The sequence below is a fragment of the Uloborus diversus genome, chromosome 7, assembly GCF_026930045.1.
Source record: "Uloborus diversus isolate 005 chromosome 7, Udiv.v.3.1, whole genome shotgun sequence".
Taxonomy (NCBI): domain Eukaryota; kingdom Metazoa; phylum Arthropoda; class Arachnida; order Araneae; family Uloboridae; genus Uloborus; species Uloborus diversus.
This window is the reverse complement of record NC_072737.1, coordinates 117,815,781-117,841,511: the sequence shown is the minus strand read 5'-3', so window position 1 is coordinate 117,841,511 and position 25,731 is coordinate 117,815,781. Positions and strand designations below refer to the sequence as shown.

Here is a 25,731-nt window from a genome sequence, read left to right as displayed (position 1 = left end):
TGTTAACAACATCATAATTTCTTGTTGAAGGTATGCTTAAAAAATATTTTAGAAAATATTTTTTCTGCTGATCAATTCGTAAAACTTTGCTGATTATTCTGTGCATCACTATTTGCTATCATATGTTTTACTAAAAACATTCTTCTAAGTTAAAATTTTTTAAGCAAACATGTTTAACATAGGCTTTCGAATGTGTGTGTGTTTTTTTTTTTTTTTTTTTTTTTTTTTTTTTTTTTTTTACTGTATTGGGAATAAGGTGGTATAAACAGGAGCTGTTGTAGTTGAAATTGCTGAACTATGATTAATTTATAAATCTCATGCTAATATATTTTTTTTTCACACATTTAGTTAGAAGGCTCAAGAAGTCCTGAACAATGTGAATGTATGTGGAATAATTATTTGAATGATCATATCAACAAAAGTGTATTTACTCCAGCAGAAGATAAGCATCTGAAACAGCTTGCTAAGGAATTTAAAGAAAAAGAATGGGACAAAATAGCACAACTGTTAAATGTATTAACTTTTGTTTTAATTTGATTTTATTTGATTGCATTTTATTTAGAGCATGAGAACAAAGTTTGAATTGCTTACACCGCTGAGCACAAAAGTCGTATCTGCAACTGAGCTCAAAATTAGAAATTGCTTTTTAACGTTCTACTACCCTATTCCCCCCACATAACTGATGTCTGATTCAGGTTCTACTTCTTCTGAATTTTTAAAAAGGTTTCCTCTTTTAAAATGACCATAAATTTTTCTATGTAGGTAAAATATGTTATTAAGAACCACTTATTGACAGTTACTCAATTTTGATAAAAGGTACAGATACAACTTCTGTGTTTCATGGCAATACATACTTCCTTAATAATTTTAAAAATTCAATTTGAGTTTTCCAATTTTCATTTAATTTTTGAAAGTTATACCTGTTACACTTTTTCTTATTAATTTTATCTTTGTTGTAAATATGAAGCAGAACTTTAGAGCTAATATTAAGTTTTTGTACAGGGTAGTAACACAACCTGGAAAACCTGGAAATCAGGTAATTCTCAGGGAAATTTTTATTTCTTGAAAAAAAAATCAGGGAATTATCAGAGTATTTTAAAATTTTCTCAAAATATCAAGGAAAATTATAATTTTTAATCACCAAACCTGAAATTTATTTTTGTTTAGATACAAAAGAGTTTTTTTTCTTTTGCCAAACAAAACTTGCTGAACATTCTAAAATTATTAAGAACTATACAAACCAAGAAAGTTCTGAAATCAAACTTGAAGAAAAATTTGCAAAAATTACTCCAAATCAGATATGTCTTTTCATTACTTTTTATTTTTCTCCAAAGTTTCATTGCAGTAATTATTAATACTGTTTAAATTTTATTTTCGTACAACTGATGATCTCAGTATTTTTGAATCTGTTTAGTTTTTTTTTTCATATTCAATTTTTATTAGCTTTACTAAATGGCTTGTAAATAACAATTTGTTTATTTTCATAAAAACTTTTATTCAGAATTGTTAATTGAAATTCTGTTATCATTTTTTGAGTATGAGTTTTAAAATATCACAAGTTAAATATTGAAAAAAAAAAAAAAAGTTTAGTCTTAAAGAATTTTAAATGTCAAACTTACTGTTTTCTCTCTTGTTTTCTGATGTAAAAATTTACTGTTTTCCTCCTACTTTTCAAACTAAAATCTACTGCTTGTGTTTCTTGAAAAAATGGCAGGTATGCTATATTAATGTGGTTCTATCTTTTAGAAATGTGTGATAGCCACAATTGTAAAATCAGGGAAGTTTTTGGAGCTAAATCAGGGAATTATCAAGGAATGTTTTCTCAGGATTTTGTTACCACCATATTGTATTTAAATGTACTTTTAGTCGAATGTGTATATTAATTAGAGTCTAAATTATATGCTCTAAAAAGCATTAAAATATGCACTGACATTCTTATATAGACATACAGTTGTCTCATCTGAATAATAAAAATTCGAACATATTAAGTGTCTTTTCCAAAAACTTAATTGAGGATCGTTTACTGCCCCCCTCCCCGCAATTTTTTTGTTATTAGTTACTGAAAAAAGCAGCATTGTATTGTAATTTTTTATTTTCTAAAAAAAATTGTAGTTTTGTTTTTTTAAATTTGAGAAATAAATCTGGTGTAAAGCACAGTAATGTTGATTATTTTTTTAAATTAACAGTTTTATGGCTTTTTCTTATGCATTATATGCACTCTAAAGCCAAGATAATAAAATAATGTATAAAACTCATAGGTAAGTTGTACATCATGCTTTGAGAATATTTTTGTCAACTTTATTCCGAATTGAAATTAGAAATTGATAATTTTATTTTGTATTTCATTTTTTTCTTCTTTGTTTTTTGAGAATTAAGAATTTTTTTTATTTTCCCCTCTAGCACTTTTTCTTGCGAGACTTATTTTAATTCTTATTTTTATTTATAAAAGCTTTTCTCTGCTCATATAATTTTTTTTTTTTAATTATTATTTTTTGAATCCGTCGAAATGCAGCCCCCTAGCTGCTGTGCCCCTGGCGAGAGCCACTGCTGCCAACTCTTAGTTACGCTACTGTTGAGGTGTGGTTATATACATTTATCTTTAACTAAGTTAAATATTTTTCTAACCTTGTTTTTACTGGCCTTCTAGACTGAACCAAGCAAAAGTCATTGAAAATTTAGTAACCCCTGAATTTTGTCACTGATGCAGGGTAGTACGGTAACTAAAAATTAGTTTCATTTTTTAGGATATGTTTAAAAGCACACATTACAGTATGCTTTTCTTTTCTCAACAACATTGTAAAATTATTTTGTTGAAAATTCCATATTATAATAAATTATTGGCAATTTTTACATGTGATATCTTTCACTGAATTTTTGATAATGTTTATTTTTTGTAGACTGGAAGAACTGCAATTCAGTGTTTTGAGAGATATCAAATTTCATTGAACAATCATTTTACCAAATCGTAAGTATTTATTTTTTCTTAAATAATTTAGTTTTTGTTTCATGATTCTTTTAAATTTTAAAATGGTATAAAGTTTTGGTTTTTCTGTTATGACGTTCAAATGCTTGTGCGGGTTGCCCAAAAAACCCTTCAACATTTATTTAGGGATTAGTAAAATGGAAATTTAGGCCAACAGCATGGGTGCAAGACCTTCCGTCTCAGGACGGATTTCCGTCTTGGACAAAATTTCCGAGACGGAGGTCGGGACGGAAAGAAATTCAGTGGACTGTCTTTCAGTTTAAAAAAAAAAAGAGTTTGAAAGACATGCTTTAATATAACTGGACCTTTCCATAACCACGAATTTACATCAACATTCTATCGATTTTCTGACATGGGCTTGTTTTGTTTGCAACGAGCTTTTGGAGGAGTGGCTTTTAGACTCGCGATGTTTGACGTTTTTTAGGTAGTTCTGTTATTTCCAACTTCACTGCATTGCATACCGCGGAGTTGCTCGCTATTCTCGCTAATTTTTCGAATTGATCGCCTTTCGTTTCTATTTTTAACTTGCTATTTTCGATCATCCTTTCATTTTTTTTTTCTCATTTGCGTTTTTTTTTTTTTTTTGTAAACTTTATACGCATAAATGAAAATTGTGTGCACTCTTAAATTGCCTTAGAGTTGAATCTGAATCACTGATTGAGAGTGATTGCTGACGGGATGAAATGTTTACGCCACATCAAAGGGCGTCCACCATACCAGATAAAAAGGGAACTGCCTGTGATTTTGAAGATTTCAATGAGCATGCAAATTCTGGAAAGAATCGGAGGTAAATTTCAAGCTGGTTTGAAACACCGATGAGCAACTGTTCCTGCAGTTTTGTAATGTCTTAAAAGTGCAACTTTAGACCATCTTTAATGAACATAGAGGCAGAGGATGGGGTTCAGGGTCCCCCTCCCCCTTCAAAGCTGAAGTATTCAGAACTTTGCTTTAGGTAATCTTTGGGAGACTTAAAAAGGAGGAATTCGAGGGCTTTCTCTCAATAAATGTTAGAAATTAAATTCTTCAAACTTCAATGATGAAAAGGGAGAACCATAAATTTAAGTCAAATTTAGTTAACTAAAGCGAAAGAGTTCGGGGGGGGGGGGGGGGGGTCCTCTCTCTCCTTCTAAAATTTCTCCATGCTGAAGCATTCAAATACTATTTTGGCTATTTTTAAGTGAGTTAAGATTGGGGAACTCGGGGGTCTTTCTCGAAACATTTTCGAAATTGAAGTCTTAAAACTTTGGGTTGTCTTTGTCGATGTGGGAAGGGGAGTTGCTCTTTCAATAGAAAAATAAATCTTAAACAAACTTGCACTGCCTTTAGTGTGCCTGCTTTACACAAGGATAAGGGACTATTCCGACGCTCAGCCCGAAAAATTTTTCGTTTCTGAAGTTTTAAGAAGTTTTTTTTAGGCAATCATTGGATGACTTAAGTGGGAAGGAAGTTGAAAGATTCTGTCAAAAGTTTCCGAAATTAAAGTATTAAAACTTTTAGGCGGTCATACGTCACGTATGTAGGTAAAGGGGGTACTGTTCCTTGAAAAAAAAAATTTAGAAAGTGAAGCCTTAAAAACTCAAATAAGGGCGGCTGTATTTGACTGCTTTTGAGGGATATGATTCGGGGGGGCCCTCCCGAGGGTGAGGAATCAGTTTCCCTATTATTTTTTTTTAAATTTATTTTATTGAATTTTGGATAGTGTTCTTCGTTTAAAAAATATATCTACTTCACTAGGGGTCTCGGTAGCGCAGTTGTCAGCGCGTCAGTCTCATCTACTTCACTGGAGCTGTTTTTCCATTTGCTATCTTATAAAAGAATTCTTTTTAAAATGAAGACTGTTTGGGGGAATGGTGCCATTACAATAATCGCCCATACCTTCCCCCACCTTTCCTTCTTTTCTGGTTTGTTCGTCCTACCTTGGGTAGACTTTCTGATCAGAATTGATTTTGTTGCAAAAGTGAAAATCTTATGTCCCAAGCTTGCTGCAATAAAAATGTTTACGATCGGCAAAAAAGTAATGGCGGTGAGCCCCAAGCGCTTTTACCCCTAACATCATCCAACATCGTCTAAAATTGCCTTTTGGAACTTTAATTTCGAAATATTACCGTAGTAGTTCTTGAATTCCATCCCTTCAAATGCATTCAAAAAGCGTGTATATGTTATGAAAGATTGGAGTAAAATTTCGTTTTTAAAACTTCAATTTTAAAAGCTTCAACTGTACAATCTCAGAAGAGCAAGTCCCCCCCCCCTCCCCCCACTCTTTCTCCAATATTTTCGAAGATCGCCCAGTATTGTAGTTTTGAGACTATCAGTTTGAAAATTTTCATGTAAGAGAGTCTCTGAACTCCTCTTTTCCCTGAACTTTACTAAAATGGTCTACCATTCTGTTTTCTTAAACTTCAATTTAAAAAAAACTCTGAAGGAGAGCCTCCAGACCCTTCCCCCCCAGTTATTGGGGGTTTCTACATTTTTTGGAACGACGATATCAAGATGCTTAAATATTACAATTTAACTGGGTCCATGTTGTTAGAAAAGACAAGCTTAAAATTCAAATTAAACAGAGATTCTAAAACTGCCAAGGTTAAAATCTGCAACATTTATACTCATAAATTTTTCCTTAAGCACGCATGTGGTGGGGAGGGGGGGGGGGGGTCAAAATATTTTCCGTCTTGAACACATCACCTAACTTGCACCCATGGCCAACAGTCGTTCAAAATTTTTTTCAGGGTTGTAATTCCTATACTATGGTATAGGAAGTAATGGGGGGGGGGATATATTAAGATACAGAAAGAAGTAACTTTTATAATTTTTCCCCTCTTTTGATGTTGGAATTGATGAAAAATTTAATGAAGAAGAAGATGATGATAAAGAAAAATTTTTTTGATAAAAACTCATGTTACAATATTCTTGTTGTTTTTCTTATTTCTTTTTTTTTTGTTCCCTTTAATTGTGTCGCCAAAAAAAAAAAAAAACCTTAAAAGTGACTTGATTGGTTTTTGTCGTCAACTTACAAACTGTGTTTCCCTTTTAACAAAAAAAAAAAAAAGTTTTATCAAGTAGAATCTAATGCTTTCATGGAAATTTTCTGTGCTAATATTGCTGATGATTCCAAAAAAAACTTATTTTTGCACTCTGAAGCATTGAGCCATGATCTGCAGTTAAATGAAGAATTGGTTTTCAAATGCAGATTAATTTCTTGATTAACTTTTGAGTTTGTTTTTATGCTAGTGTGCATAATTTCAGGTACTGGACTCCTGACGAAGATAAACTGTTGCAAGAAACTGTGGATCGATTGAAAGTTGGAAACTTTATTCCTTGGAATGATGGTAAGTAAAAACTGTACAGTAGCATTTTATTCCATTGTCCACTCTTTCTCACATGTACCAGATTTTTGGTGACTGCAATGGAATTCAAATATAATTCTTATCTAATTATTCACTTAGTACTGAAATTTGAATTTTTTTTATTTTATTCTGGTGTCATTTTGATGGACTAGAAATAGGAATGGTCGGGGAAAACTCCCGGAAATTTTAGGAAAAGAAAGTCTTTGCCAAAGGGGTTGATTTCCACCTGGGAAATTTGAAAATTTCTTGCATTAAGTAGTATTCAGTCTCACTTAAACTTTAAAAATGCATGCAGGACAGAATTATCTCTATTAGACCACAGTTATTAAAAATAATTGTATTTATCATGATCCATTCAATGCTTGTTTTATGTGTTTTACACACATTTATGTAATTTGAGATTTTTTGGTGGCATCTAGCGGTATTTTTAGTACTGTTCTTGGTCGTAGAATGATTGCTCGAAAGAATAACAAACAGGCGACATGCATTCAACAGTTATTCATTAACAAAACAAAACACATACTTCACATATGCGTCGCCGATCAAAACAAGTAATCTCCCATTCTCTCCTGGGGACAGGGTTTGCACTAACTCATTTGAAATGCACTAACTTGCTGCCAGCTTTTTTTCTACATAAATTGTTTTTTTTTTTTTTTTAATTTTCAGACTCGTTGCATTTTTTTTAGAAACTGACTACCAATTGCTTCGATTACTTTTAAAGAGGCTTACTAATAAGAAAATAACTCATTAGCAATTTATCTTAGTTTAGCTCTGATGAGGTATGTGTATTGTATGCACAATAAACGAATATTAAGAAATGCACTTAACTATAAAAAGTAATGCATTTTATTTTAACGTACAATTTATCTCTAACTAGCCATTTTCTTAATTCCAAACCTCATCTATATCTGTTGCCACTCCTACAGTATTATTTAATTGGCTCTTTATGATTATTATTATGATACTCTCCCCCTTAAATTTTAAAGTTCAACCCAGAAGTTTTAACAGTTTATTTCTGAAAAGTCACGAATAATTTAGTCTATTTGGCGGTTTAGTTTTTCTTTTTGGTCTCGGTGTTTTTACAATTGACAGGTTTGGCAAAGACGCATTTATACCAACATCTATCTTTTCTGTTTTAGCTTCTGAAGATTTTGGCGCAGTTGCTTTGTTTTCTGCAACTGAATCAAATTTTAGAGTACTAGATACATCTTCCCCAATAACAGCTGGTTTTAAATTAAATAGCTCAGTAGGGATCGGAATAAAGGGTAATGGAGTATCTCTTGGCGCTTCTTTGTCTTCAGAGTTTTCAGTAACATTTCTTTTGTAAATGATCAGCGTGAACAAATCGCATTTGCTTATTCACCTCTGCTAAATATGTATTTGCACTAATAATTTTTATAATCCTTCCAGGAAAACATTTAATTTCATTATTTCTAACAGATTTTATCCAAACTTTGTCATGAACATTGAAATGTCGTTCAGCAGAATGCAAATTCGTACGTGATTGCTGATATTCTTGGTAGTCTCTTTCGCGAGTCAAATGATCAAACCCTAGTTTTGTGATTTTTGTTTGAGGAATAAATTTAAATAATAGTTCAGCAGGAGATTTTAAAGTGACAGAGCATGGCATGTTTCTATAAGAAAATAAAGTACAATCAATTCTATGTTGAAAGTTGTCATATCTTCAGTTTAAAAACTTTTGCTTTTTTAACATGTTCTTTATAATATTTACACTCTTCTCTGCTGCTCTGTTTCAATTAGGATGGTAAGGCAGAGAATTTCAAAATTTTATTTCATTCCATTTGCAAAAATTAAAAATTTTTTCCGACTTAAATTGGCTTGCATTATGTGAAACCATTTCACTTGGTAAACCAAAACAAGAAAATATTGATCTTAACTTCGTGATAGTAGAGCTTGAGTCCATATTTCTGACTACGGCAACTTCAATCCATTTAGAATATGAATCTCTTACAATTAGAAGATTATAGTTTTCAAATTCTATGTAATCAATGTGTATACCCTCGAAAGGTTTTTCAGTCAAAGGCTAATTGCTTGATGGAACTTTGACAACATTAAGTCTTGTCATTTGGCAAGGAACACATTTGTTGACATAATTTTCAATTTCTTTATCCATATGAGGAAACCAAAAATATCCTCGAGCAAGATATTTCATACGAACTATTCCAGGATGTTCTACATGTAACAGTTCAAGTATTTTACTTTGTAAACCTTTGGGAATTACTAATCTGTTAACTCTCAGCAAGCAATTATTTTCAATGCTTAATTCATTCCTGATTTTGTAAAATTTCTGTAAATCTTCAGAAATAATTTGAGGCCATCCAAATTTTGTGTAGTTAATAACTTGGCTAATTTGACCGTCAGTGACACTTGCATTTTCAATACTCCTTACCTGTAAAATTTTCGAAATCTGAGAAATAACAAACAAAATTTTCTGCAAATTTATCCACCAGTTCATCTTCAGCAAAAGGAAGCCTAGAAAGTGCGTCGGCTATAAAAAGATCAGAACCTTTCTTGTGTTTCATAGTGTAGTCATAATTAGATAAAATTATTGACCACCTTTGCATTCTTGCATTTGCCATCTCAGGAACTGGTTTATTATCACCCAGTAAGGTAAGTAAATCCTTGGAATCGGTCTCATAACAAATTTCTGACTTTGAAGGTACTTATTGAAACGTTTGATGCCAAAAATTATCGCTTAAGCTTCTTTATGTACTTGGCCATAGTTTTGCTCAGCTTTTGACAATGTTTTTGATGCGAAAAATATTGATCTCAATAAACCTGGAGAAAGTTCATGGAATAGAACAGCACCAAGTCCATATTCAGAAGCATCATATTGTAGAACAATAGGTTTTGACATGTCAAAATGAACTAACACATTGTAATGGTTCAAAAATGTCTTTCTTTTCTTGAAAGCCTTTTTACATTTTGAATTGAAATTCCATTTAACATTCTTTTCTAACAAACTGTAAAGAGGTTTTGACTTTGTTGAAAGATTTGGAATGAAATGTTGATAATATCCTAATAAACCTAAAAAACTTTTGAATTCAGTAACATTTCTGGGAATTGGTATTGTTGTGTTAGAAATATGACACTTGTCTTTGATCGGATGTAAACCTTCTTCATCTTTTATATGAGCTAGTACTTTTATTGATTTATTGAGAAAGTCACACTATGATATGTTGATTTTCACATTAAATGATTGAAGTTTTTGAAAAACTAAAATAGTTCTTTCTATACATTCTTCTTTAGTATTAGCATATATAAATAAATCATCAATGTAGCACTGTGTAAATGTGAAATCTCTTGAAATACTGTCCATTTTTTGTTGAAATAAAAATGATGCACATTTCATGCCAAAAGGAAGTTTAGTGTATCGCAAAAGATCCTTTGGTGTATTTAGAGTTAATAATTCTTGAGAGTCTGAAGCAATAGGTAATTTTGTGAAAAGCCATTGATAAAATAATTTTCGTAAAATATTTAGGTGTTGCTGGGGTGATATTTTGCTGCTCCTGAGATAAGTGATTTTTTACTGTAATTGCTTATTTTACTGCTTTAATTTCAGTATTTTTATTGTATTAAAGTGTTTTTCTATTCTTTGTAGCTAAGCCTAAAATGTGCTGATTTCTTGTTGTTAAGCCTGAGTGCTCTGTTAAGTGTGTAACTTGTTTAATTTACTGCTTGCCTTAGGATTTTGTAATTTTTGTACCTTTTACTTCCAATGCTTTCTAATTCTAATAATTAGTTTTATTTCTTCAATTTTGCATTTTTGTATTGACTTTTAAGTGTATCATTTTGAGATAGAATGGGGGTTATATGCATAATGAAGGAGGTTAAAAGTGGTAAAGGGGACAAGTTGATTTCTTGTGACCTATGTCAGATGTTCTGCTTGTTTAAGGGGAAGGATGAGTCTGAGAAGGATTTCATTTGCACGAACTGTGTTGAACTCTCAGAAATCAGAGTTAGGGTGCTTACTTTGGAGGGTGAGTTAGCATTAGGCTGCAGGAGTGTAGATGGGGTAAACACTCCAGAGAGAAAGGGGGAAGTTAGTAAAAAGGAGGTGGGCATTAGCTGTGTATTAGATAGTGGGAATATTCCAGAGGTAAAGGAGGAAGTTAGTAAAAAGGAGGTGGGCATTAGCTGTGTGTTAGATAGTGGAAAAATTCCAGAGGTAAAGGGGAAAGCTATTGCTGAGGTGACAGACTGGGAAACTAAGGGTATAATTTTGGGAGATTCAATGGTGCGTGAGGTGGGAAACTCAGTAGGGAGAGTTAGACGTAAGGTGGCTAGATATTGTTTGTCAGGAGCTCGGGTGAGAGATGTAAATAGGGTTGCTGAAAAGAAGGGGGTATTTAATAAAGAGGATGTAGTTACTTTGTGGATGGGAACTAACGATGCAGGCCATAGTAACAACGATGAGTTTACAAAGGAATGGGATTCCCTGTTGGACAAAGCAACCAACTGTTCGGCAAATGTCCAAGTGGTTGGTTTGCTTCACAGGTATGGAGTGCATAGGAGTTGGTTAAACCAATGGGCTAGGTGTATGAACCTGGTACTCAAGGAAATTTGCATTAAGGGTAGTATCAGGTTTATTGATGTGTGGAGTAAATGTAAACATGATTGGATTGCTAGGGATGGCCTGCATCTGAGCTCAACAGGGGTCAAAATGGTTAGTGGTTTGGTTTTAGAGGCTTCAGAATCAAAAGACTAAGTTGGAATGGGGGGCATGGTTTAAGGAGCAGAATTCAAAAGGGTATTAACTATTTGGATTTTAGTAGAAACGGAAATAGGGTGGATAATAAGAGAAAAGATTTTAACAGTTGGGATTCAAATAATCGTGCAGCATTAAATAAAAGTAAGATGGGCTTACTTAAGGTTTTTTATACAAATGCTCGCAGTATTAGGAACAAGATGGAAGAATTGAAAAGCATAATTATAGATGAGAGGTTGGATATTATTGGAGTTACCGAGACATGGGCTACCAAAAGTGACGATGATTTATTATCTGTTGCTGGGTATAATTTGTTTAGACAAGATAGAGTAGGTAAAAGAGGTGGTGGGGTGTTATTTTATGTCAGAGACACTTTAACTTGCAATGAATTGGTAATTAATAATAAACCTAATGAGATCGATATGTTTTGGCTGGAGTTGATGAGCAATAAGGGATATAAACTACGTTTAGGGAACATTTATAGGCCACCCAACTTAAGCCAGGGTCAAGATGAACAGATGTTTAGTATTATTAGTGACTTTTCAAGCAAGGGGTCAGTCATTATAATGGGAGATTTTAATTTTTCAGGAATTGATTGGAATAATTTTTACCATAGAAATAGCAGAGAAGAGGAATTTTTGAAAGTAATTGGTGACTGTTTTTTAAATCAAATTGTAAATCAGAGTACTCGACAGGACGTGATTTTGGATCTAGTTTTCTGTGATATGGAAGGTTCTGTTCAGGGGTTATGTGTAGGGGAACACATTGGAGACAGTGACCACAACAGTATTAGGTTTGGGATTAAATTTGGTACGCACAAAGTAGAGAATTTTAGGTTTGTGCCAAATTTCAGAAATATTGATTTTGTGGCACTTAGGCAGAGTTTGAAAGCAGTTTTTTCTTCTGGATTGGACAATAGCGATGTGAATCTTCAGTGGGCAGAGTTTAAGGAAAAGCTAGCGAAAACGGTTGGGGATCTTGTTTATTTTAGGAGAAAGGGTGTTAATGCTAAAATTTGGCCAATGTGGTTCTCCAGGGAAACTAAAGACGCTCTAAATTACAAGCAAGCTGCTTTTCATAGGTTTAGAGAAACTGGTCACGGTGCAGATAGGCTCCAATGTTGTAAGGCAAGGCGTAAATTTAAGTATTTGGTACAGATTCAGAAAAGAGAGTTGGAGCAAAGACTGGCAGATAACATAAACAGGAATCCCAAGAGGTTTTTTGCATACGCTAATTCGAGGAGAGTTCGAAATAGTCATATTGGGCCACTGGTTGATGAGCATGGAATTTTAATTCAGGACGATCACAATATTGCTAATGTTCTTAATAACCTTTTTTCGAGTGTTTTTAACGATAACTGTATCTCAACAGTTGACACCAACAAGACACAAGCAAGTACAGCTTGAGGACTTTGTATTTTCCAGGGATGACGTTTTACTTCATTTGAAAAAAAAATTAAAGAGACTAAGGCTCCGGGACCTGATAATATTTATCCAAAAATTTTAGTTGAATGTGCGGAGGAATTAGCAGATGTAATCGTAAATATTTTCAATGCTTCTTATAACTCGGGGACAGTGCCAGAGGACTGGAAGCTGGCTAACATTAAACCGCTCTGCAAGAAAGGGTCTAAAGGGAGTGCGGGAAATCATAGACCTGTGAGTCTAACTTCAGTGGTTTGCAAAATTTTTGAAACATTGATAAAAATTAAAATAGTAAATTTTCTAGAGACTAATAATCTATTGACTAGTTTTCAGTATGGTTTCAGGAAAGGCAAATCTTGTGCAACTAATTTATTGCATTTCTATGACAAAGTTACCATGGGTTTGGACAATAAGAAGCCTGTAGATGTTGTTTACATTGATTTTCAAAAAGCTTTCGATAAGGTACTGCATGTAGCTCTACTTAGCAAATTAGCTGATATAGGAATAGGAGGGAAAACTTTCATATGGGTAAAAAACTGGCTGACCGGATGGAAACAAAGGGTAGTTGTAAGGGGAAATTATTCTAATTGGAGTGAGGTTTTAAGCGGGGTTCCTCAAGGATCAGTGTTAGGGCCTGTTTTGTTCATTGTTTTTATGAATGATATTCACAATAATATTTCTGGGAACATGAATTGTTTTGCTGATGATGTAAAAGTTATGGGGACTGTAGATAATGAAGAACAAGCAAAACAGCTGCAAGAGGATCTAGATCATATTACGGAGTGGGCTGATAAATGGGGTATGGCTGTTAATGTTGGGAAATGTCAAGTGCTACATTTAGGGCATGGAAATAAGTGTACAAGTTATTATTTGCAAGGTTCAGTCATTAGTCAAGCAGACAAAGTTACTGATCTGGGGGGTCTTAAAAAGTCAGAATTTAAAGTTCAGCCAACAGTGCAGCATTGCTAGTAACAAGGCCAATAAGATGCTTGGGTTTATCAATAGATCTATTTCAAACAAATCTAAAGAAGTTCTTCTGCCCTTATATAGAAGTTTGGTAAGACCTCATTTGGAGTATGCTGTTCAGTTTTGGTCTCCTGATCTTAAGAAAGACATTAATGTATTGGAAAGGGTTCAAAGGCGAGCTACAAGGCTAATAAATGGACTTTCTCACAGACTATGATTCCAGGCTTAGAAGGTTAAAAATGTACAATCTTGAGCAAAGAAGAGACCGAGGGGACATGATTCAGTTGTTTAAATTTATTGAAATGAAAGATGTTACAGGGCTGAAGTTTAGCACTGAAAACAGGACAAGGGGTCATTGTTTTAAGCTATTTAAATCTCAGGCTAACATGGATATTAGGAAAAATTATTATTATAGCAGGGTAGTGGAACCTTGGAACAGTTTACCGGAAGATGTGGTAATGAGCAAGGGAGTAGATAGTTTTAAGAGGGCCATTGATCTTCACTAGGGTTTATAAATTGACTAGGACCAGTCTAGCTGGGCCCAGAGCCTGTTGCTGGTCGTCACTTTTGTATTTGTATTTATTTGTATTTGTATTTTCCACTGCCTATGTTAGTTAGAATGTCGCCTTGTGTTGGTAAAGGGTAATATTGTGTTTCACAAAATTTGTTTACAGTCACATAAAAATCGCCACAGATCCTGACAGACTTGTTACCTTCTGTCGAGTTTGGGAACACCTATCATGGGTGTAGCCCATTTAGAATGACTGACGGTGCAAAATTCCTTTAGAAATAAGAGTCCAATTCTTTTTCAATTTGGCTTCTCAGCGCATAAGGAATTGGTCTGGATTTGCAAAATATTGCAACAGTTTCCTCCTTCATTGCAATATTAACAGGTTCCCCTAATATTCCACTATAATCAGTAAAGTCAAAACAACCTGGAAACTTTGATTTGTACCATTTAATTTTTGTAGCAATATCTTGATTAGAACAGTCAATTTCATTAGCGTTAAAATTACATTCATTGCTTACATTACTCGTAAATGCTGGCTTGAAGTTATCAATATATATATTAAGTTGTTCTATCCAAGAGCGATCCATTAAAATTGGTCTGTTTGGTGTTTCAACAACAACCAATGGTAAAGACAAAATTCGGCCATAAAATTTGATAGGAACTAAATAATTACCTATTATTGGCAATAAGTCTCCAGAATAAGATTTCAACCTAGGAATTTCCACAGAAGTTAATATTTTTAAGTTCAAGTCCTTAAAAATTTATTGTGTAAGTGCTGCCAGAGTCAATTTGCATTTCCAGATCACTTTCAGCTATATTAACTTTCACAATGTTTGGTTTTGGAACATTAAATCCATAATTTGTAACCATGTTGATATGCAAGTTATTGGCTTCAAAGTCTTGAGTTTTATTTTCATCAATAAAATTTGCTGTTACAGCCCTACATATCAGAGCTATGTGACCTTTACGTTTGCATTTTTTAGGAATTGCGTTCTTATAAATAGTCACCTTTATGAAATTTACCAATGTTTACATTTTTGTGCTTCATTAATTGGTTTACAAAAATTTTTTGAAGCTTTTTCATGAAAATCTCTATTACTTTTCTTAAAATTCTGAAATTTAAAATTATCATGAGTTTTTTTTTGTGTTGGCGATTTTAAAAACGCTACCTTCATCGCCAAGTTAATTGATTTAGCTTCTTTGATTGCAGTTTCCATTGCCATGGCGATATTGCACGCTTTTGAAAAATACAAATCTTTTTCAATCAACAAGAGAATTTGATTTCTAATCTGTTAAGCCACAGACAAATTTATCATGGATTGCTTCATTTAAAAATACGCCAAAGTTACATTTACTGGCTTTTTCTTTTATTTTAATAACGAAAGAAGAAATATCTTCTGCCATTTGCTTCACATTGTGAAAACAAAATTGCTTCATAATTACAGAAGTGTAAACTTCTACAATATCAGTATAAGGAATATCTTTTAAACTTTTTGGCTGAACCAGGTTTCTTGAAACGAAAAATACTTTTTTTTTCGATAAAAGTTAATAAAAAGTTGCCCTTTTATCATTATCATCAGTAATTCTATTTGCTTCAAAATAGAAATCAATTTGAATTAAATAATCATCGAAATTGTCTTTTTCGTCATAAGAAGGCATCCTACCTGTATGTGAATGATAAGTTTTATTTATTTCATCAGAAGCCATAACATCATGACTGTGATCGTCTCTTTCAGACATCATTATCAAAAATTTAATTGAAAAGAAATCTGTTACCAATTTTGAGATGAAAACTTTTGATGTTGCACACTGCATTAATCTTTTTTACCTTGTCGCCATTTGTACTGTGAGCACAATAAATGAATATTAGGAAATGCACTTAACTATAAGAAGTAATGCATTTTATTTTAACGTACAATTAATCTCTAACTAGCCATTTTCTTAATTCCAAACCTCCTCTATAGCTGTTGCCATTCATACAATATTATTTAATCAGCATGTTATGATTATTGTTATGACAGTATGCATATGCAATTATTTACTGAAAATGTTCTAAATGTTTTTTTCCAGTTTGTTCTTACATAGAAGGACGGACCAGACAGCAAATTATTAATAGATATGAAAGAAGTGTTTGTAAAGAACTTGTTAAAGTAGGTTGGTCAGCTAGAGAGGATGCTGTAAGTTAAATTTTAACTTTAATATTATACTTGAACATAAAATTTTTCAAGTTGAGTCCTAGCAGATCATTCCCCCTCCCCCCCCCCCAGCCTTTAGGACACCAATTTGTTCAATAGTTTTGTTTATGCATCATGCTAATCACACACACACACAAGAAGGATTATAAAACTCATAATGAGAATTGATTATCACTTAAACAAGGCTAACATTGTTTTATTCAGTAAGTTACCCCCCTATAGCCAGGGCTAAGGCAGAAACACATGAAATACACCACCAGCTCAGTCAATTCCAGTCGAGGACTGCAGCTTCGTGCTTATTAGCACTCATCAGCCCGGCATAGGAATGACTGAGCTGGAGGCGGAAAACCTCTTAAGGAAGCCAAGAGTGCCAAACGAACTCGTAGCTAATACAGAATTAGCACTGACCAGACGAGTGACCGAAGCAACTAGCCTATGCCGGGCTGATGAGTGCTAATAAGCACAAAACTGCAGTCCTTGGCTGGAATTGACTGAGCTGGCGGTGTATTTCATGTATTTCTGCCTTATTCCTGGCTATAGGGTGGTAACTTACTGAATATACCTGCCTTTCCTTAAATATTCGAGTTGTACCAAACCATTGCTTTGGTCACTCGTCTGGTCATTGCTAATTCTGTATTAGCTACCAGTTTGTTTGGTACTCTTGGCTTCCTTAAGAGGTTTTCCGCTTCCAGCTCAGTCACTTCCTAAGCCAGGCTGATGAGTGCTAATAAGCACGAAACTACAGTTCTCGGCTGGAATTGACTGAGTTGACGGTGTATTTCATGTAACATTGTTTTATTCCCAAACTCCAGTAAATGTGTTATTATTAGTTTACTTTTTAAACATCATCTCAAAGATAATGATTTTTGAATGAATTTTAACTACCATCATCCAAAAAAATAATGTTAAGCAATGAAAACTAGATAACAGTTCTAAAAAATGTGTAGAAAAATGAAGAAATATGTAGAGCAATACATAAATGCTTATTAGAAAATATGATTTAAATGTATCATATGAAGTGAATTTTTATTTTATTTATTTATTTATGTTTTAAGGGTGGGGTGCAGCGGGTGCAAAATTGCTAGATTTGTAGGTGGAAATTAGTGGTGGTCTTTACTTTAAGAACCTCTGTTCTAGAGTACCCATGAACTTTGGTACTAATGTTTGGATTCAGGGGATCATTTTTCATAAGAATAAGCAAGAATGGTGTCAGAAGGTTGTCATCTAGAAGAATGTTAAGTTTCTTGACTTCAGAAAAGAACTGTGGCACTCATCTGAGTTCCCCAAGCAGAACTGTGAAACGCAATAATAGGGTTTGCTCCTTAGAGTACCACAACTATTTATTCGAGCAACACGAGAATTTCCAGAAATGATTACTAACAAGTTCCAATCATTCAAAAGCATCACAAAACCGGTTTCAAAACATCATGCTTGGACAACTCCTTACTGGCTCACCAAATCTAAATTGTGATGTACCGCATGTCGATTGAACAAAAGAATGGATTTTAAAAAATCAATGGCTGATAGTTACCTGAATATATATTTTTTTATGATAAACTTTAATTTATTTTTATTTACGCTTTTAAATTAGTGACATTAATTTTGCTTTTCTTTCCTCAGATGATAATAGCTTGTGTAAAACTACTTGGATGCAAATGGAATAAAATGAGAAACTTTTTGCCTCGTAGATCTGCTTATGCTATTCGAGAAAGGTGATTGTTTCAAAATAGAATTACAGAAATTTAAAGGAATTCTATGAATAATACTTAAATGTACCTTTTGAAATTTTCAATAGTTCAAAACAGTATGGTTCAACTCACAGGCCATGTGTGAGCCAACTATTCATTTCCCCCTTTATACTAGAAAGTTTAACTCCTTTGGTAAAAATTGTGTTCCCTTCTTATTGCTTTGAGTTTTGAAATGATACATTTTTTTTAATGATGGAAACAGCAGCTTGCAATTTTTATTCCACCTGCATGGGGCATTCATGATCTTACAGTGGACATTGATAAAGTTGTATGTTAGAATATACATGATAAACTTGAATGCGGTGCCCATCATTGATTTCTCAACTATAAAATGGAGTGGTTTTGAGCTAGTTTAATTAAATTCTTTTAAGATAGATTTCATAAAATTTTTTGAATAAAATATATAATTTATTATTATTATTTTTTTTTTTTTTTGAAATCTCTCTGGCTGGGTAACTATAAGTTTTAGACCACACTGGCCTAATTTTTTTTCTTTCTTTTTTTTTCTTTCATGGACCTCACATTGGAGTTAAAGTTTACAATAAATATAAACTTTTTTATGACCGCTTCTCAAAATTGAAACAAGGTGAATTCTAGCAGTAACGAAAGGACGGTTTTTACAAAAAAATTGTTGGATTTCTGTCTATGAGCATATCAAAATACATATTTTTTCAAAAACTGATGCATAAACTTTTATACACATCATAGTAAGTTGCTAAAAAAGTCAAAGCCAAGAACTTTTCGTTAGAACCCTTTTTTTTAATCAAATTTAAAAAAACGGTAACGGAAGGACATTTTTGTGACATGATTTTCACGCTATCATGTTCTCCCCAAAAGTTCAGCTAAACTATAAAAGGGAAAGTTCTATAAAAATTAGAGCTTATACAGAGACTTATACAGAGACTTATACTACTTATTAGAGCTTATACTATAAAAATTAGAGCTTATGTTAAATATTTACAATTTCACCTTAGTTTTAAAAAATAATTATTTTAAGCATATAAATTATGCATTTGTTGAGGGTAATGGAAGGACAGTAACGGAAGGACAAAAGAAGTCCAAAGCAATTAAACTTGGTAAATTTCAACTGAAAAACATTTCTTCAGCTAATACAGCAGTCTGAAAAAATGATATCTAATGAATGATCCATCTGTTACAATTCTGAATTCTTTAAATACTCAATAATTTTATCAGACTCCATAGAACATTTATCTGCCTTCTCAGGAAATACAAAGATCATTCCAACATTATTATGCATTCTCAAACAAGCTATTTCTTTTCCTTTGCCTTCTATATGAAGTACCTGTCCAATATTGCTCTTTGTTAGTTTCTTTCCCTTCCATCCAACTAACAAAACTTGTCCAAACATTAATGAATCATTTGGCATATTCTTTATGATTTGGTGTTTTTGATTCAGCTGTATCTTCATTTTTAACATTATTTATAACTGTCCTCAGTCTGTTGACTTTGAAGTGAAATCTCCTTCGATTTGTTGAAGCAGATTTTTTGAAGTACTTACTATATTCAATAACATAACTTGTTACAGGATTCAAATATTGCATATTTTGTGTGTCAGGGTGAGAATGGATACTACTCCATCTTTTTAAAGTTGATCTTTGAATTTACTAATCTCTTCGTAGTACGTTTAACAGTTAAATAAGTGCCCTCAACAGTCCTTTCTTGTGACTTGTGGCAACAAATCTGAAAGCAGTTTCAATATTGTATTGTTCCAATTTAAATTTCAAGTTTGTAAGCAAATGTTTCTGCTTGAATTGTCTTGTCATATCACAAATATGCCACACCAAAATGATTTTCACTTGCTTAGGAATTTTTAAGCGTAGTTTTCATGATTTTCATCTCATAAAATAGAAAAAATAAAATCACAAAACTTTGCGCAAAGCATGTGCTTTGCCGAAAATTGCAGCAGATTTCAATCCTTTTGCATCTTGAAAATATTTCAACTATTTTGAAAGTTCAAAGTTATTGTAACATGTACTACCCTATAACTACTTATTTTATATTTTATTTTCACTATATATTGATTTTTTTTTCGGATTTTACCAGATTTTAGTAATTAAATTTTTGTAACTACTTTTTATGTAGAGACTGGGGAATGTACAAAACTTAATGCAACTTCCTTTTCAATATATTTTTCTTGCTGCTTCCAATTAGCTTAGATCTGTGAAAAATCCCCATTTTACTTTAAATTTATCATTTGTGTTATTTAAAAGCATAATTTAATAATTCTGTTGTGAAGATATGTCACTAGTGAATCACCTATATACCTCTAGTGGAATCTCCTGTTTTTTTTCTTCAAAGTTTGGCAAGTATGTAGATAAACCAGATTTCAATAAAAAAAAATAAGATTGTAGACATAGCAATTAATTTTCCAAGTTAAAAAAAGATTAACGTTTAGAATTGCTAATGCAACGACCCATGGGCACTGAGGTTTGTTGTCAAAATTGGCCTATAAATCTTACAAAAAAAAAATCTGAGAATTTTTTTTTTTTTTTTTTAATTAATCTATGGGGAAAAGTTTCAGTTCTTCCGCATTGGGCTACTGTTTTTAAAATATTGCTTTTTGAACTTAATTTTGAATGAAGCGAATGACCTGGAATTTTCTAAAAAACAACCTGGAAAAGTCGAGGAATCTTTTTTAACCATAAGTGTATGAACCCTGCAATAAATAATGTGTTTTGAGCATTTCAATCTGTGTAAAAATACTTAACATTTTTATATATTTTTTGTTTTGTTTATTCATTTATTTCAATTAGTTTGATAATGTATTTCAGGTACTGTAATTCTTTAGACCCTACTTTAAGAATTGGAAATTGGTCTATTGAAGAGGATAAAAGACTTATAAAGTATATAAAAGAAATTGGTTATGGTAATTTTTCAACTTTTTTGAAATTAGTACTTATTACTGAAATAATATCAATATATTTTTTTTAGATAGATTGATTGTTAGATTTTTAAAATTAGCCATGTTTATTTTAATTTTTTTTCAGTTGCTTTTCAGTTTTCAGTTACTTACATCAAAAGCTAAACTTAAGAATCTCTTGGAACTCTCAAAAGAAAATTCTGTATTACTTTCTTCTATGTTTAATAAAGTTGAATTTGATCTATTGTTTTTCATATGATGCATGGGGGGGAAAAAGTTGGAAAATGATGAGGGTGTTGAAAAAAAGGTGAAAAAAAAATGATTTTCATGCATCAATGCATGTAATGTATACAGTATATCATCGTCTCAGAGCAACCGTAAGATATTTTAGTGTTATTTATGGAATTAGCAATCTTGCTATTGCTCTGAGGCGACAATAAAGTAATTAAAAGCAATTTGCAAGTAACTAGTTTGTTAACAAAATTAAGCAAAATTGTAGAAAATTTAAGTGTATTTATTCTTAAAAATTATGAAATCAGAAATTTTATGTTGAGTAGAGGAGAGAAACATTTTGAAAATGCTTAATGCTGGAGCAAGACTTTTGATGAATCTAAAGCCATTTAGATTTTTAAATCTATTCAAGTTTTTTGGGATGTCAATTTTTTTTCATGATCAAGTGAGGGAACTGCAATTTGTTCTATTTTGGAAAACCAGTTATAAAAGATTCATTGTTTTCAAACCAATGATGATATCAATCGCTTTTACAAGCATAACTTGATATGCTAGAAATGAAGGAAAAAGTAATTAAGCTAGAGATGCACTGAATATTTGGTTGGTATTCGGTATACTGCATATCCGGCAGACAAACAGAATATTCCGTTTGGCCGAATACTTTAATGTTCAGCAACCAAATAGTAAACAAATTGAAACATTCAAGAATATTGGTAAATGAACACATTTTTTTCATACAATAAGATGTGAACCATAGTACAAAATTATTTGAAATTATTACTTATTAAAATTATCACATTAAAAGTAATGTTAATGTAAAAAGAACACTTAAATGTTGGTCATAATTTTGTTGCTTTTCATTTTTTAAAATTCTTTTGACACGTTTCAATACTGTACTATTACTAACTTGGCCTATTACCTTTGTGACTGTCTATGTAAAGTAAATGCAAGATTCTTTATTTGTAACATAACAGGTTACTAGGATCATTCATTATCAAATCGTATAATTAAGAAAAAAATTAATTATCAATCTGTGCAGAAGGCAGATGAATCTAAAACAAATTAGCCATATGCTGTATTAACTTGTTTGCCTTTTGGAGCGATTAAACTGATTTCTTATTTATTTTAATCTAAACATTATAGTCAATGTAGATAAATTTAGGATGTTAAATGCATTTAAGTTTAACAAGAGACACAAGATAAATAAAATATTTTCTATTTTAAATTAATATCATACAAATATTACATAGAAGTGTGTAAATTGTCGGAATGAATATTTGAAATGTTTAAAGAATAAATGCCCTTTACCAACAAATTTAAACATAATTTTGCTCTCTTTAGACTGTTGAATATGACCAATTTCAATCAAACTCTGGGTTATTTTTAAAAAAATAAATTTTTTTACTTTGTTGCAAATTTTAAAAACATTCAATTTTAAATTTTATTCCTCTAATAGGCAAATGGGGAAAAATTGCTGCTCATATGCCTGGGCGTACAGATAATATGTGTCTTTTCCGTGCTGACCGTCTAAAGGCCCACACAGAGCTAAAAACGTTACCTCATGTAAGTCTAATATTTTTCTAAAATAATTTGTAATGTCTATACATGGTTAGAAATTTTTTTAAAACAATTATTTACTGTCCCAGTGGATCAGGAGCAGTAAAATGACACTGGTTCGTACATGCTTTGGCTGACCCATTCTTGCATCCTAGTTAAATAATGGATAAAATCAGAAAACAAAATTAACTTGACCTAATGAGTCTATCATCAGTTTTCATTAGTTCTGAGTTACTGTGGAAATGAAAAAAAACAACAATGGGAACTTTCTGTAACACCATACTTGTTAAATTTGGCATTAAAAGTAGTTATTTTTCAATGAGAGGAATAAAAAATCAAAGCAATAATGCAGTAGAATTTTCTTAACGTATTTTTTCTTGTAAAGAAGACTTTAACAATAGGGGAGTGTGGGAATACTTGATCCATCTGGAGACATTCATGCTGTCAAATCTCGAAACTAACTACACAAATTTTTAGTAATGGCAACATTACTGAGCAGCCAAATTAAGCTTACATCCCCAGTGCCCAGGGCCTGGTTACCCAAAAGACTCCTCGGGAAGCTTGAGGGGGCCCAAATATAACTGTAAAACTGTGTTTAACAATTCCATTTTCTGCTTTCAACCAGGGGTGCCCACCCGGGAGGAGGGGAGGGTCATGGCGCAGACTGCGTGTTTTAGAGAGATTGCAAACATTTGAACTTACTAAACAAAAATGTTTGAAGGAATTAAATTATTGAAAGTGAAGACACATTTGAAAAAATGTAATTACGAGCTAGATTTTCACATGTATGTTTTGATTTAAATTTGTTACAATGTACTTTTATGATACTTAGTTTCCATTGTAAAGCATAAAATATGATTCAACAAGTTATGACCCAAATTTGCTTAGAATTCAAGTACAACATATGCAATACGCAAAATTTCTGTCAGGTCAGTAAAGTGGAATAAACTTAATTCTGAATTCTGCAGGGCACTTAGCATTAGTCAGTGTTGCATCAATGCACATAGAATGTTTTGAAAAATCTCCCCAAACAAAAAGAGGGGTGCCAAAATGAGACGAGCTTCCCCTAATTTCAGAAGTTAATTGGGCCCTGTAAGTGCCTCAAGGTGGCGGTGTCCTTTAATACACTGGTGGACATTAGCTAAAGTTGGATTACAAAGAGCTATGTACGTGTAAAAAAATAATTATGATTGAATGCCAAGTGAAATAAACTAATGCCAGACTGTTTGAACATTACAATGACGATAATTGTTTGTGAAGAAGACTTTGCAAAGTGCTCATGGGACAAAATGGTCATTTTATGCTGAATACTTACAACGTCGAAAAATACAATTACCCTCTGCAGGCATTACAGCCTAATCTATACTAATAATGTAAAGCAGTAGAGTTTGTTGGATTGAACGCGTCAATTTCAGGAACTACTGGTTTGAATTGAAAAATTCTTTTTGTGTTGAATAGTCCATTCATTGAGGAAGGCTACAGGCTATACAACATTAGACTATGACTAATAGGAGTGGAGTAGCAACAAAAAATGTTATTAAAATGAGAAAATGTATATCATAATATAAAATGCTTAGAAAGCAGAAATGCTAAGCCACGGTGGCTTGACCTGAAAGCGCGGGCTTCGGGAGCCAGTGGGTGTAGATTTGAGTCAGCTGTGAGACATAACCAAGAGTACTTTTCAGAGAAAATCCTAAACAACGCTAAAAATGATTTGTAAAAAAAATATGTGTATATATATATATATATATACGTATCAATGTCTTTTTGTCTTATTGATTTACTAATAATATAAAGATAAATTGTTTGTTCGAATATGCTAATCTGAGGAACAACTGGTTTGAATTGAAAAAATATTTTTATGTTGAATAGTCCATTTCTTGAAGAAGACTATAGGTTTTTTTTTTTTTAAATCAGATTGACCAAAATATTTGTTAGTCCATTACTTGAAGAAGACTATAGGTTTTTTTTTTTTTTTAAATCAGATTGACCAAAATATTTGTTATTGCAAATTAAATGTTTAATTAATTGTTTAGTTCTATGAATTCCTAATAGATGGCGGGGTAAGTTTAGTTTTAAGAATTTTTAATAGATGACGGGGTAAGTTAACTCTTCGAGAGAGTGCTGGCCGATAGTATTGATAGTTGCAAAAAACCATGCCCATGCTACGCTGTTGTGATCAGCAAACAGATTTTTTAATGTGTTTTTTTGTTTTTTTTGATGTTCACACTTATTCATAATCTAATTTTGTAGGATTTTTCTGTTAGGTTTTGTTTTCCATATTTCTTCAGCATTTGTTTTTGTTCTTTTAGTTGAAGATAGCTACTTATCCAAGTAAATAATTTGATTTGTTGTATTATTCAATTGTGATTGTTCGTTACAGGGTTCGTACAGGTCTGGAAATCCTGGAAAGTCATGGAAAAAAAATAAGCAAATTTCAGACCTGGAAAAGTCATGGAAAATTAAAATTTTCTTGAAAGTCATGGAAATTTATTTCAAGTCATGGAAAAATGTCCTGGACAAAGAGAAAGTAACTGTAACTAAAAGAGCATTAGAAATCTGAAGTGATTTAACACTGTAGCGCATAAATGCTATTAAAAGGGAAAACTGAACGATCCCAAAATCATATCTGAATTTTAAAATCTCATTGCATCCACTTCTGTCGCAGCCGCTTGCCTTTTTTTGAGATGTGTTTTTTGTGCTTGGACATCACTGATTTCGAATAAATTGTTATTTTCAACACTTCTTATGTTTCATATTCTGTAGTAGCGAACTTGCACGTTCTTGGTTTTGCCACGCCCACTCAAAAAAGGCAATTTTATTGCATCCGAGTTAGGTTCCATCACTTGTAAGAACTTTATTATTAAATTTATCAGAGTTGATCTTAATTTATTGAAGATTTTAGAAAATAAAGAACTTTAGTCAGGCGATAGAATACAGAAAAAGAGGAATTCTAATACTTGAAAAGAGTAGTGCCCAACATACGGCCCACAAAACTAATCTATGCGACCCACTGCTACGCTCAATGTCAGGAATCTAACTTGTTCTGGAATTTCTGAGCGTATTAATTTATATGCATTTGAAAATGTGCAAATAAGTAAACAAAACAAGTATACTTTTAAATGAGAAGATTGAAAAAACCATTCAGTGAATCAAAAAAGATCT

At 32.3% G+C, this 25,731-nt stretch overlaps 1 protein-coding gene across 1 annotated transcript in view; it reads left to right on the top strand.

Moving 5' to 3' along the window:
- The first annotated feature begins 422 nt into the window (after positions 1-422).
- Positions 423-25,731, top strand: part of LOC129226855 (uncharacterized) — a 36,746-nt gene continuing 11,437 nt past the window's right edge. The window contains exons 1-7 of the mRNA XM_054861485.1: positions 423-513; positions 2,898-2,965; positions 6,227-6,309; positions 16,025-16,131; positions 17,770-17,861; positions 20,690-20,784; positions 22,466-22,572. Of these exons, the coding sequence (XP_054717460.1) occupies positions 17,770-17,861; positions 20,690-20,784; positions 22,466-22,572 (294 nt within the window). The 5' untranslated portion in view covers positions 423-513; positions 2,898-2,965; positions 6,227-6,309; positions 16,025-16,131. The remainder of the gene's footprint in view (positions 514-2,897; positions 2,966-6,226; positions 6,310-16,024; positions 16,132-17,769; positions 17,862-20,689; positions 20,785-22,465; positions 22,573-25,731) is intronic.